Source organism: Tiliqua scincoides, chromosome 3 (assembly GCF_035046505.1).
Source record: "Tiliqua scincoides isolate rTilSci1 chromosome 3, rTilSci1.hap2, whole genome shotgun sequence".
Classification (NCBI taxonomy): Eukaryota; Metazoa; Chordata; class Lepidosauria; order Squamata; family Scincidae; genus Tiliqua; species Tiliqua scincoides.
In genome coordinates this window covers 101666345-101680001 of record NC_089823.1, presented here as the reverse complement: position 1 = coordinate 101680001, position 13657 = coordinate 101666345, and the positions used below count along the sequence as shown (strand labels likewise).

General features: G+C 39.4%; 1 protein-coding gene across 1 annotated transcript in view; it reads left to right on the top strand.

Annotated features, from left to right (window-relative positions):
* The window catches only part of PCCA (propionyl-CoA carboxylase subunit alpha), a 276404-nt gene that overhangs the window by 88950 nt on the left and 173797 nt on the right, over window positions 1-13657 (top strand). Inside the window, exons 11-13 of the mRNA XM_066620028.1 lie at window positions 404-554; window positions 11028-11171; window positions 12449-12523. Coding sequence (XP_066476125.1) covers window positions 404-554; window positions 11028-11171; window positions 12449-12523 — 370 coding nt within the window. The remainder of the gene's footprint in view (window positions 1-403; window positions 555-11027; window positions 11172-12448; window positions 12524-13657) is intronic.

The window sequence follows — 13657 nt, the reverse complement described above, 5'->3', positions numbered from 1 at the left end:
GGCCTATGATCAACTAGTGTGAAGTATTTTTCTGACTTGAATTTCTGAAATCTGTTGACTACATTCAGAGTTATTCTTCTCCCAGAGCAAGAGTCCCTTTTTCCTGAGCAAGCTACAGTAGATGCTACCCTATTAGTCTGAGGATTTACAAAAACGTTTTAAGTGTTTTCATCACTCCTGTTCATTAAGAGTGAGCTACAGGAGTCAGGTTCTTTTTTGGGGGTGTGTGTATCCTTAATAGATCTACCAGTTCATGTGGTAACAGTACTACTGGGACCTGTGCTCTGACTGACACGAGCCCTAGTTACTTGCCCCCTTATGTTTGAGCTCTCAAAATTAAAGTATAAAACAAATCATCATAAGCAAGACCAACATAAACATCTGTTTTTCCTTGAATGTGCAGCACTTTCTTGGACCCTGAGACACGCAGAGCAATGGGAGAACAAGCCGTAGCACTTGCCAAAGCTGTAAAATACTCTTCTGCTGGCACAGTGGAATTCCTCGTGGACTCAAAAAAGAATTTCTACTTCTTGGAAATGAACACTAGACTTCAGGTATTGGGGGAGGGAAAGGATTTTCCTATTTTTACAATACAGGTGCAGGTGAAGGGGGCTTTACATTTTAACTAGTCATCGGTTCTTTCCGAAACCACAACTTAGCAGGGTAAAATTTCATTAGGGAAAAAATGTATTCTTAGCAGTATGTAGCCATTGCTTTGAAGAAGCAAGTTGAAGAGCATGCATGCTATCTTTTTTATGATAAAACATTTTCTAATATTTACAATCTAGTTTATATTCATTAGTGTTCATTTATTACCTTATTTATCATGGAGAAAAGCAAAACTTCTAATGTTGTCTTTAGTGCAGTGGTTCTCAAATTCTCATATAGAGTTTTCCAACCACTAAGTCTTTGCGGGGGGGGGGGGGAGGGGGAGGCAGCGGCAGCAGTGCAATACTTAGGTTTTGCTCCTGCTGGGGACTGAGGGGCTTTTTCTTCAACCTACCCCCCTTGTGCCAACCTCCTGGGGTTGTGGGGAGGCCTGTGGAGCCCTCTGCAGGGATCCTCACTTCTTTGAATGTTCAAAAAATATGATTGCGACCCTCTTCTGGTTTTGCAATTGCAACCCAGAAGTGGATTGCAATCTCATTTTTTTTGAACATTCTGAGACGTGGTGAGCTCTGCAGAAGGCTCTGCGGGGCTCCCTGCACTCCTAGGAGGCCAGCGCAAGGTGGGTAGGTTGAAGGAAAAGCCCTGCAGTCCCTGGCAGCGGCGTAATTCTGAGGATTGCACCGCTGCCTTCCCTCTCATTCTGCCCCTTAAGAAGAAAGGGGCAGTGCTTCTTGGGCTGGTGGGTCATGACTCTCCAGTTTGAGAACCATTGCCTTAGTGCATAGACTGTACTAGGAAAAGCCTGCTTTAATTAAAAGTGTAATATTTGTATATGTCTAATGTGAGTTGCAGTGCAGTGTCATTGAAAAAGTGCAGGCCATCATGATTCAGTATTGGGAAACTGGTAAGCTTACTCTTAACCATACTTCTTGGTGTATCCTTAGTCTTTGCTAGCGCCTGCCTTAGCACAGCACTCACAACTATACAAAATGCAAGAACAAGAGGTCCAACTCCCAAAACCATCAATTAAAAGCTAAATGAAAGAAAAGTTTTTTTGACCTTGCTGAAGAGTTGTCAGGGAAGGGACAGTTCTTAAATCCTCTGGAAGGGAGTTCTGTAACTGTGGTGCCACTACAGAGAAGGCTGGGCCTCATGCTGCCAACCTTCTAACCTGGGTCAGAAGTAGGACCTGCAGATGAGTCTCCTCAGATGTGCACAGAGGGTGGGAGGAGGCAGTTCCTCTGATAACCTGGTCCCAAACTGTGAAGGGCTTTAAGGTCAGTACCAGCACCTTGAGTTGGGACTGGAATTGAATGAACAGTCAACGTAGAAAGGAGAAAGGTCCACTGGAGAAAGGTCCACTAGAATAGAAAGGTCAAAATTCAGTAACCACACAAGCTGCTGCATTCTGCACATAGTGCATTCTGCACTATGAACTCGCTCTTTCTTCAGAATACACAGTTTGTGGATCAGGGATTAACAAAATTGTATATTTTTTGGTTCACTTTAAATCAATTATTTTGATGTAGTTGAGTGAGCTGTTGAGATGAGAAAGCAGAATATAAAATTAGGCAAAAGAACACCAATGCTGTCACACGGAGCAGGTTTTTTATGCTAGTCTGACTTCCGTTGCAGCACTTTTTCAGTAGCACACATTAGAGTTATTTTGTCTGTGACATATCTCTTTTTCTAAATTGTGCTTTGAAACTTAAGGAGCATCAGCTTTGAGGTGCCACCATGGTCTCTGGTCAAATCAGTTTTGTAGGCTTTCACTGTTCTCTTAGCTGTTGACTGAAAAAGTCGAAATGCTTTCCTAGAAGTATGACCAGCACAACTTCAGTGAATGTGTGTACATTTTAGTGTAGCTGTGATGGGTGCTTATTGAATAATGGCCATGGTTGGTTGTCCATCTACCTTCAATCTCCCCAAAGCCCTCAGTATTTTAAAAAATATTTTAAGTCTCTAAAAAGAATTTTTTTTTAAATACACCATTTTAGTGAATTAAAGAATGGGTAGTATTCTCATAAGCACTGGGTATCTGGTGGAAATAAGATTAACACCAGAAGCTCCTTGCTATCTGCTGTCATAAATCTCATTGACTTGTGTTGGGACTTGGGAAAGGGGTTGCAGTTTCAATCAGGGTAATACAACAATAGCAGTAAGGGGGAATGTTGCTTCCAGGGCTCCAGAAAAATAATAGCCAACATACTGACTTAAGCTGCAGCAGCACAGACTGTGTGCGACAATCCCTACGATCGAGTTACTTTTGTCATATTTAGCATTTTTTTTGTTTTACGTAGAAGTTAGGATTTTCTGTAGATGTTGACCAACAGTATATAGAGAATAGTCTCTTTATGCATGAAAAACATGTGGAAATCACCGCGTGTCCTGCAAAAATCCTTCCAGATGGTAACATTGCATATCATTGGAAAGTTTTAAAGTACTATTTAGGCAGTTTGAGAAGACCGCTTCTCTAATAGCAGGTTCATTATTTCCAACTTTATCGGAAATTTACTAACCCTTAATTTAAATGTTCATTAGGTACGTTTCCCTAATTCCCCTCTCTTGGATGTGTATTGTCTCTAATTAGTATTTCAGTTTGAGGATGGTGAGTTGTAATTTTATAGGTTTCATCACCAGACTTTCCCAATTGATGTGTCACTTTTCTCCAGCCCTCAAACTCTGATGTCTGTTAATAGACTTGCAACTAGCCATCTAGGCTTTTCTTCTGTTTATAAAGAGCAAAACTTAGTAATTGTAATGAAATTTTTTCCAAATTTAACTTTAGAACCAGAGTCTGCAGATGTTTTTGTGTTTGCATGTTCTTTAAATGGTATATTGCATCTGCTCTGTTAATATCCATGTTTTGGGGAAGTAAGATTGCTGATCTATTATAGCCTTTGCGCAGTGTCTCGGAAAGATCTGTCTACTATATAATGGTTGAAGGCTTGTATTTGGCTGCATTTATAGCCTCCTTTCCTTTTTGCATCATTAGTTAAAGCAAGCCAATGTGAACTTCTTGTAGATTGTCTGTATAATGGCAGTCTCTGCTCACTTCAGTGAGTAAGATCTTAGAATATACTTTATCTGTCCTTAGTCTTTCAAACTAACTCATCTGACACCTGGAATAATAGAGAAAACTAAGCAAGCACAGCAGAGACACTATCCTCCACGTCCTTCCCTTCTATTACTGCAGGGGTCAGAGATCTTCTGCAAAGGAGCCAGTCATTGGGTCCATTGATAGTAAGAACTCCATACACATTTGATATGCATGCATGAACCTCCTGATTAGGCCATAGAATTAAGAAAAAAGAGATGGGCATGGCATGGAAAGACACATGCTCAGACAGAATTACGATCAGAGGAAGCTTCTGCCCTTGGTCTGCTTATACTGTAAGCCTTACAGAGATAGATTTACAAACTCGAATTCTTTTTTAGGACCACCTTGTGTAAGGTAGGTATATTTTTTGGGACTACAGGCCAAATAGTTTTGAGTGGCAGTCTGGATCTGTCCTGTGGGCCGCAGTTTGCCTACTCCTGTATTAGTAGTAGTAGTAACTTTATTGTCATTGTGCTACAGCACAACAAAATTTATGCACCTTTGAGATACAAGCATAAATATATACTACAATTCCAACAATCACACTCTACACAGTCACCCACACATTCTATACAACATACATCATAATATAAAAACAGTATAACAGACCATAATGCCCAGAAGCATGGTAACAACTATATCTCCTTATTCAACGTAATTATGGCTGTGGGATAAAAACTGTTCAGGAGTTATGTGATGCGTGCTCTAATAGTTCTGTATCGTCTACTGGAAGGCAACAGTTCAAAGAACTTATGAGCCGGATGGAAGGGATCTCTCAGAATACTATGTGACTTCTGTAGACAGTGAGATGTATAGACGTCCTCCAAAGCTGGTAGATGAAGGTTGATGATGTGCTGCGCGATCTTAATAATTCTCTGCAGAGCTTTTTTGTCCCCTGCAGAGCAATTTCTGTACCACACCAAGATATCATAGGTTAGGACACTCAATTTTGCAACGATAGTAAGACACAAGCAGCTGCTGTGACAAATTTAACCTCCCAAGCTTCCTCAGAAAATATAACCGCTTTTGTGCCTTTTTTATCAACATGTTGGTGTTAATAGTCCATGAGAGGTCCTCTGTAAGGTAAATGCCTAGGAATTTGAAACTAGCAACCCTCTCCGCCTCCTCACCATTTATGTATAATGGTGTGTGTACATCCCTCTTTTTCTGGAAGTCAATTATAAGTTCTTTAGTTTTTTTGATGTTAAGTGAGAGATTATTTTCTTTGCACCACAATAACAACTCCTGTTCCTTCTTCCTATAAGCAGACTCATCATTCCCGCTAACAAGCCCCACCACTGTAGTATCGTCTGCAAATTTTATAATTTCATTGGTGTTATGTGATGGGGTACAATCATGTGTATACAGGGAATAGAGGAAGGGGCTCAGCACACAGCCTTTGGGAGCTCCTGTATTTAATATCAGAGTGGAAGAATGATAAGAGCCGATCCTAACTGACTGTGGCCTATTTGTCAAATAGTCCTTTATCCACAGACAAATGTCTTGCTGCATGCCCAAACTGGTCATTTTAAAAAACAGCCTGCTAGGTAGAATGGTGTTAAAAGCAGAACTATAATCCACAAATAACAGCTGTACATATGTACCCCGTTGTTCCAAATGACGCAGGACTGTATGTAAAACAATAGAGATGGCATCATCAGTCGACCTATTATTCCTGTATGCAAATTGACAAGGATCCAAGGTGGGTGGAAGGCCAGACTTAATATGTTTCAACACCAGCCTCTCAAAACACTTCATAATTACCGAAGTTAGAGCCACAGGTCGATAATCATTGAGAAAAGCAACTACTGTCTGCTTAGGAACTGGCACTATAATAGATGTCTTCAAGCAAGTAGGGACAAAGCACTGTATTAGAGGGACAAAAGGCAGATCATTTTGTCACCTGCGAGAAACAAAATGGTCTATGTCTGTTAAATAAGGCTGGATACTGTATTCCTTCTACTCTGTTTCCTATCTGTGGCCTCCAGACTTTTCTTGCCTGTTCTTCCCTTGCTTTGGTGCCACTTTTCTTTTGTCCCTCCACTTCTAAGCATTTTTTCTTGCTCTTTTCCTATGTGACATAAAGGCAGCTTAGCCAATCCATTGGCAGAGATTTCACCACCACAGAATTCCTTGGGGCATTGCAGTAGCGATTAATTTATATATTCAAATAGAGCTTTGCTATTGTACACATTATGGAAAAGCATCTAATCACTTTGCCAGCGAAAAATCTCTTTATTTAACCTGCTGTTAATGAGGTTAATGGTTGTGAATTCATTTAGCATAGCATACAAAGAACAGCCATGATTTGGTCGATAGCAATACAGAAATAATGGATAAATTCACGTTTTGGTTTTGATTGCTACAACTCTGCGTAGAAAACTGAAGCAACTGTCCTTATGATCTTAAGAGAATCATTTGGATAGAATGTTCTGGAATACAGTAGAAGGCTTTTCAGGGCCATTTAAAAATAGTACAGCTGTTAAAGACTAAGATTTTGATTTATCAACTTTAATACAATGGAAAGAAGGGCAAAAAGTGGAGAACTGAAATAAATATGAGAGGTAGAAAAACTGGGATAGAAGACATAGTGCTACCTGTTTTTAGATAAATGAAAGCATCTCAAATTCTTCTTGCAGTTTTTCAGCATCATAATTACATGTTATGATTTCTTAAAAATACAGTTGCTTTGTCTTGACATACTATTGAAGAAAGACAGATATATATTTGTTCTGCATGGAGACAAATTTGGGGAAATACAGGTGCAACCCCATTATCCACAGGGGATCCATTCCTGGATCTCCTATGGATAATGAACCTGAGGATTTGGAGAGCAGGGGGGATTTGGATTTGGAGGATTTGGAGAGCAGGGGGGAACCCATAGAGGACCTCTGGACAAGACACGTCTGGAAGAGTTTTAAGGTGGGGGAGGCCCTTTCTGGTATCAGAGGTCTTCTGAGATGCAGGGAGGTTGTGCGCGGCCTCCCTGTGCCTCAGAACACCTCCAGATGTGACCAGAAGGCATTTCTGTGGGCCCTCCGGCATGAATTCAGAACCTGCGGTGAGACAAATCTGTGGATTCTGAATCTGCAGGTAGGGAGAGCCCACTGTATTTTGTTTAATATATGTCAAACTCAGGAGTTTTCATTTTTATTAAAGTCTATGTAATGACAGCCTTCACTATGCAAGTTTGAAATCACAGTTGAAACAGACTGGAGTCTGTGCTTTCCCCCTCTTACAAATATATACTGTGTACTTTGTCTGTGCTAAGATATATGGCACCTCTTTTTCTTCTCAAGATGATGGATTTACATCTCCTTGCATGCTTTGGATTAATTTTGAATTACATTTATTCTGGTGGCTAAAGAGGCCAGCCCCTTAGCTTAGTCAGCCCTTTTGGTCACTCTGTAAGCTTTAGAGAGCAGTTTCTTATGCTTGCATTTGTTCTCTAGCTGTAGGGACCCCTTCCTCATCTCAGTTCCTATTGCAAATATTCTTATTTGCCAGAGTTTCTACTAGTGACGTAATAGATGTTGATATCTCTATTTCAAAAGAAAGGAGAAAAGTTAGAGCTACTGGTGATATCAGTAGTTGTAGCATTAATTATATTGCTATCAAGCATGTTCTTTGGTAGGCATTCATCTTATATCAGTATGTATGCATGTCTACACCAATGCAAGTGTCTGTCAAGAACCAAGAGGCTTGATAGGCTGTCTTAGGCAAGGACTGTCTTGGTGATCTGTTCTTGCCAGAGGATGCCAAGCATACAACATAAAGATGGAAGCTTTTCTTGACAGCTGTTTTTTTGACAACTATTCATGTTTCACTTGTCATCAGTATGTTTCCAGATACTTATAGATGTGCTATGTGGCTTCTTTATACTGTGGAGACTACCTGGTTCTATGATCTTACTTAAAAAGTGCTTAATTTGCTAGGTTCTGGACAGAAAAAGAAAACAGGCCCTTCCTGGCAGACTTAAAATCTGAAGATAAAATCAATACACATTTGGGAAGAAAGAGAAAGTGAAAGAAAATAGGAATTATATTTGTGAAAGACCATTATTTGGGTCTTGTAACTGCCTCTGGTTCTTGGTGAACAAGCTTAGTAGCAATTGTAAACAGTAGCTCTCCAATGAAGGTTTGTTGTGTTTTGGTCTTAGCTTTTAGCAGAAAAATGTTATTGAGCGTGTCATTTGAACAAAAGTGGAAACAATTCTCTTCATGGCACTTGGAATGCATATTATGGGAATATGAGAAATAAAAATACAATGAGAGTTGATGGAAGGCTGTAGCCCTGGGTCATCTTGTTTTTGTTTATAAAATTATTAGATTTTTAAATCTAACAGATTTTATAGATAGATCTAATAGATATGGATTACATTCCACCTCCTATGCCTTTTTGCTGAAGGTCTGGGTATGTCTTAGGACGTAATCCTAAATACTAGTTAGGCCAGTGCAAGTCCTTTGCGCTGGCCCAGAAGGGTCACAAATGTGCGATGAAGCACGTTTCCACCTCCTCATGTGTTGGCAGGGCCAATGCAGGGATGTGCACTGGTCCATGGAGGCTGCATGCAACCTCCATGCCGACATGGAGAGGGAAGCCTGGTAGCCAAGCAGGGGTAGGAGGCAGGAGGGAGCGTTTCAGGGCAGGTGGAGGGGGTTTCATGGGGCTGGCGGGAAGTGGGAGGCGGGGCTGGGACCCAGCTGTTATGCCGGATCCCAACCCCGTTCCCTGACTACAGGCTACTCTGTTCTGCTCAGGCTTGCATCACCTCATGAGGTGGCGCAGGTCTGAGGAGACCCGTTGGGGCTGTGGTGGCTTTCCCGGGGGTAAGGGGAAGAGTTTCCCCTTGTCTCCAGCTGAGCCGATTTTAGCCCCTATCTTGCGCTGGATACAGTGAAGGCCTCTGACCTGCCAGCTCCAACGCAAGATAGGATTATGATGCATGAGGCTAAAACGCCTCACACTAGGCCTTCTAGCAGGTTTTGTGTTGAGTGTTTGCCAAAATAGTTGTGATTTTCTCATAGATGGCCTCTTTGAAAGAACTCTAGACTTCTTCAGAATGTCCTTGACTGTAGCAGTGTCACTCATTAACTCCTCCATAGCTCTGGTTTGCTGCTTTGGGCCCAGGACTACAAGTCTGCCAGTGTACTCCACTTTCCACAGTCGATTTTCCTTTGTTGGAGGCTGGTCCATTGTCCGTCATCTGTGGATATATTTGGTTCTACTCTGTTTCAAGCTGTGCTGAAATGAACAAATCAAAGTGTAGAACATAGTGTAAATGTGATTAAAATCTTGGCTGTACTGAATGTATGTTTCAAAAATGTGTATTCTGTCATAAACATACTAATTAAATCACAGGAAAACATAAGAATGTTTACATATAGTTTGGGAGAATATGGCTGCATTGTTGGTTTAAATGCCCACTTCTTTTCCTTTTCTGTCTTCTTTCCCTCCCTGCTCTCTCATACAAAGGAAATATATTGACGCAAGAGACGCAAGTGTTTATGGAGGGAAAGATTTCTATTGAAGAATTGATTCAATAAATGTTTGTAAGTGTTTTGAGAATAAACCACACAAATGTTTTGCTTTCCGGAGGAATTTGATCCTAGTTTGATCATTAACAATAAAACTTTATTCCACAATGGGGTTATTGTTTTTCACAATGGGATGATAATTCAAGGAAATAGGATGATAAAACTAAATAATTAAAATGCCTTAGTAAAGATTCCAGCTATTTTTTCCAAAACATCATTTTGGGGGAATAGTTATTTCTGAAGTTTCTTTTAAATCTTTGATGCCCTGGGAAAATGAATTTTTTTTCCTAGACCACTGATCCTTGATGAGCAACTGAGTTTTAATAGGAAATGCATTGATTCAGTTGAGCACTTCAGGGTACATGCAGACTTGTTTTGGAATCTTCAGGCACTATGATTAAGTTTGACATACTTGAGAGTATCATGTGTTTGGCAAAATGGACTGAATCCCAGAGGTAACTTCTTATACTGCATAATCAAAATCCTATTTCAGTGTGACGTTTATCTCCTTTTTTAAAAGGTGCTTATTTTGGTGATGTCATTAAAGTTGTCAGGCTGTCTTAAAATATGGTGCTGTAAACAAACTCAAAATGCACAGAGGGCTAATTATGGGTGCCATCTGTTTATTTTTACTTTTTTTTGTGCAAGACCCACTGCAAGGATATTACAGTAGACAAAATGTTCTCTTTCAATTAATATACTTAAAGGAAGATGTCTAGTTTGTTCAATGACCTTTTCCTGTGTCACAAAATACATGTGCTATGACATTTCTTGATAAAGGAGTATGCAGTGGAGTTTCCTAAGATAGTTAGGAAAAGGATCTTGTATTAAAAATCAATCATCTTTTTATATTTTTTGTACACAGATGGTTAGCACGTTTATTAATTTTATACATCTTTGACTACAGAGTTTCTTAGCTTGATCCCTTAGAATACGCTTACTTTATAATTCCTCCATGCTGATTAAGTTACATTTGCTAAGTTAAATACGCATGTGTATAAATCCGTCTTAACAACAAGAGAGACTTGTGCACTTGCTCTCCTGCTTCGTTTCACTGTGAATGAGGGGTATTCCCATGACAGCATCATCCTGAGCCGTTAGTAGCTATTTGCTGAGAGCACACAGTGATTCTACTGGTCCAGCTCAGCTATTGTGCATGCTAAGCAGTACACAGATAAGTCTGGAGGGAAAAAAAACCTGAAGGATCCATCTGCTCATTTCTGCTACACTGCACTGATGTAAGATTACGCTAATCTGGTTGCTTGTCAGGACAGGTTAGTGAAAGCAGGCGTGTGGGTGAGACTTAGGCTAGCCTGGTTCTATGGAAGACTGTAGGCTGCTCCTGTACATGCCATGTTAAGTGTAGCAGAATGGGTTGATTATCAGCCAGCTCCTTTTGAGATTTCAGTTAAAATACTTTGAATTTCTAGATTAAAAGTTTGGTCTTTTAGGATTGTTTCTTTAAGTCCCTCCCCCTAATACTTTGAAACAAATTCAGCTTTCATCAAGGATGACAGGGTTTGTAAAAAAGTGTATATGTATTTAAAATGTCATCCATTACCTACAATTTTATTTTGCTTTACTCCGTTTTATCCTGTTTTTCTGCAGTAGAATCGGAATGTAAATTTTGTTTTCTTTTTTATCCGTATTACAAGAAGATTGACTTGTAAAGTAAATTACCCCCCTCTGCTTTTCAAGATTTTTGTTTGGGGTGGGGGAGGAGAAAGGATTTAGTTGTTGTTTTTCTGTTATCTTCTGACTGACAGTTCTTGACTTTGCAGGTTGAACATCCCATCACAGAATGCATTACCAGTCTGGACCTAGTCCAAGAAATGATCCGTGTTGCTAAGGGTTACACTCTCAGGCACAAACAAGCTGATATTCCCATCAACGGCTGGGCAGTTGAATGTCGAGTATATGCTGAGGTAAAAACTGTTAATGCTGGGTGGGCGAATGGGTGTATAGGAAGCTACTATGCTAGATGTAGGTAAATGCCAGGATTTCTTCCTAGAGCTTCATCTGTTGTGTATGACGTAACTGATGAAAATAAGTAGCCTTCTTTAGTATTCAGAATTTCTCTGTGATTAGGAGAAATTGTACACCACGCTTGAAAGAAAAGCACTCTGCAACTATTTCAAGTTCTGATGCAGTTTCTTAGAAATCTTTGAACAGGAAGTTTCTTATCACCTCAGCTTTGATTTTTTTGTTGTTGTTGAGAGGATCTGAAAACTATGTTTGCTATAGACATTGGTAATCAGCAGTTACATTAAAAGAAAATAAATTGTCTAATTGAGAACTGGCCATCTGAGATTTGCACATTTATCCATTGAGATTTGAAATCAAGATTTACCAATATAACTCCATTCTTCATTTCAAAATAAGGCTAATCTCTTGGACAGCTGTCCTCATTTTGAATAATGTGCAGTTCTTTATTCAGTGTCTTGTTAGAACAGTGTTGCATGTCTTGCTCTGGCATCTTTTGTGTGTACACATGTATAGTGATCTTTCTTTTAGCATTCATAGTACAACTTTTAATGCTCATCTTAACATAGTACTTTTTAAGAGTGGTTATTGAAACGCTACAAGATTGCGTTGAGTCCTGCTATTAGTTTTAGTATGACTCTTAATTACCGGTTGTGTGTCCAGTGTACTGGTCTTTTTACTGGTTTTGTTTGTTCTTCCAAACGAGGGTAGTTGATTGGGATTTTGAGCAGAGAATTCTGTTCAACAGCAATAGAGGACAGAAACTATCCCACTCCTTTCCTTTGAGCACCATAAAATCTGCAATTATGCTCTCTGTTGTGCCTTAAATAACTGTGTTAGTGAATATTTGGGCTGTGATCCTGAAAATATTGGAACTTGAGTATAGCTTCACAAGCACTTGTCTGTGGGTTTTTGGAGTTTCTTTTTGTGCTGTGTGTTTTTGTTCTCCATCCATGCCCCTACTATTGTGTCCTCTCTTAGAAAGATTGCCCTTGGTTTAATAAAGACACAGCAGGAAGGTTTTAGCTTTAACAAACCTTCCATGACTTGAATGGAAGAAGCAAATTCATATCCCCCCAAAATAAGTCACTTTGAAAACAAAATATAGTTCGTTCAAAATTAAAGTGGAGGAAACCGTTGGCTTCCCAGTGACTTAACCTTGCTTCCTGTGCTTTGTCTTACTAAGTTAATACCTCCCTGTGTTTGAATTTCATTTCAGGATCCCTACAAATCTTTTGGTCTGCCATCTATTGGTAGATTGTCTCAGTACAAAGAACCACTGCATGTGCCCAATGTAAGTAATTTTGATGCTTCCTTGTTCCTCATTTTCACAGGCACTAAGAAACTACAGATCTCATTGAGTTCAATAGAAGTTGTAGGTGTCCAGCACCCTTTAAAACCAGCCACCTTAAATCTCTTTTGTTAAGTGAAGGAGAGGGAAGTTAATTCTGTTCGGTTGTAATAATTGGAAAAAGACGTCATGCAAAGGAAATGGGATTTGGATTTTTTTTTTTTTAAGGTAACCATTGAGTCATCTTTATCATTTCCAGTTTGGCTTTTATAACAGTAATAATTCTAACTAGAAGAATGAGCAGCAAAAGAAAATGGCCTATCTGCATGAAGTGCTAAATGTCCCAATGAGGAGTGGTCTTATTTGTTTAGCTTTGAAGCTTTTAAAGACCAAATGCAATTTACCAGAGTTGATGAAAAGTGATTATTACACATTTCAGTGTTTAGGCTGTCTGTTTAGAGTGGTTGTTTAACAACCAGTACAAAAAGGACAAGGGCATCTCTTCTGTATAATCAAGGTAGTCAAAGTAATAAGTGCGTATATATGGCATGGTGTCGGTTTTGTGAAATGACAAGCTGATACCATCTGTGAATATGATTATTTACCATGATTACTTGCATGGAAAAAATGGTAAAGGATTACAGACCAAACCCTAAATTTGGTGATGTTATTGGATATAGGATTTATTTCACTTCTTAAATTGTTTTTGCCCATATGCTTCCTAGAGAGGACCTGACCCTTTCTTGGGCTTTAAGGCGTCATGCTGTGTTCAAAGCTTAAAAGCAGAAATACAAATTGTCAAGGTTTAGCAAGCGCTATGTGATGTTGAATGGATGATTTTTTTTTTTAAAGGCTATTACGGAGGGAATGTATCTTAAGCATATTTAATGAAACTCAAATGAACTAAGGAAGAATTTTCAGTAATTACTCTGGGGGCAGGTTGAGGTTTTTCACCATGTTGTAATAGCTAACAGGATGTCAAATATTTTGCCCTTGCAAGTTTTTGCAATTTGCAATTTTCTAAACATGAGACCTGTTGAAAGTACAAGTGATAATGGACAAACTGTACCCCCTACAGTCTTTGTCCCACCAAATCTTTCTTCAATTAATGCTGCAGCAGGAGTTTTATGTAATAAC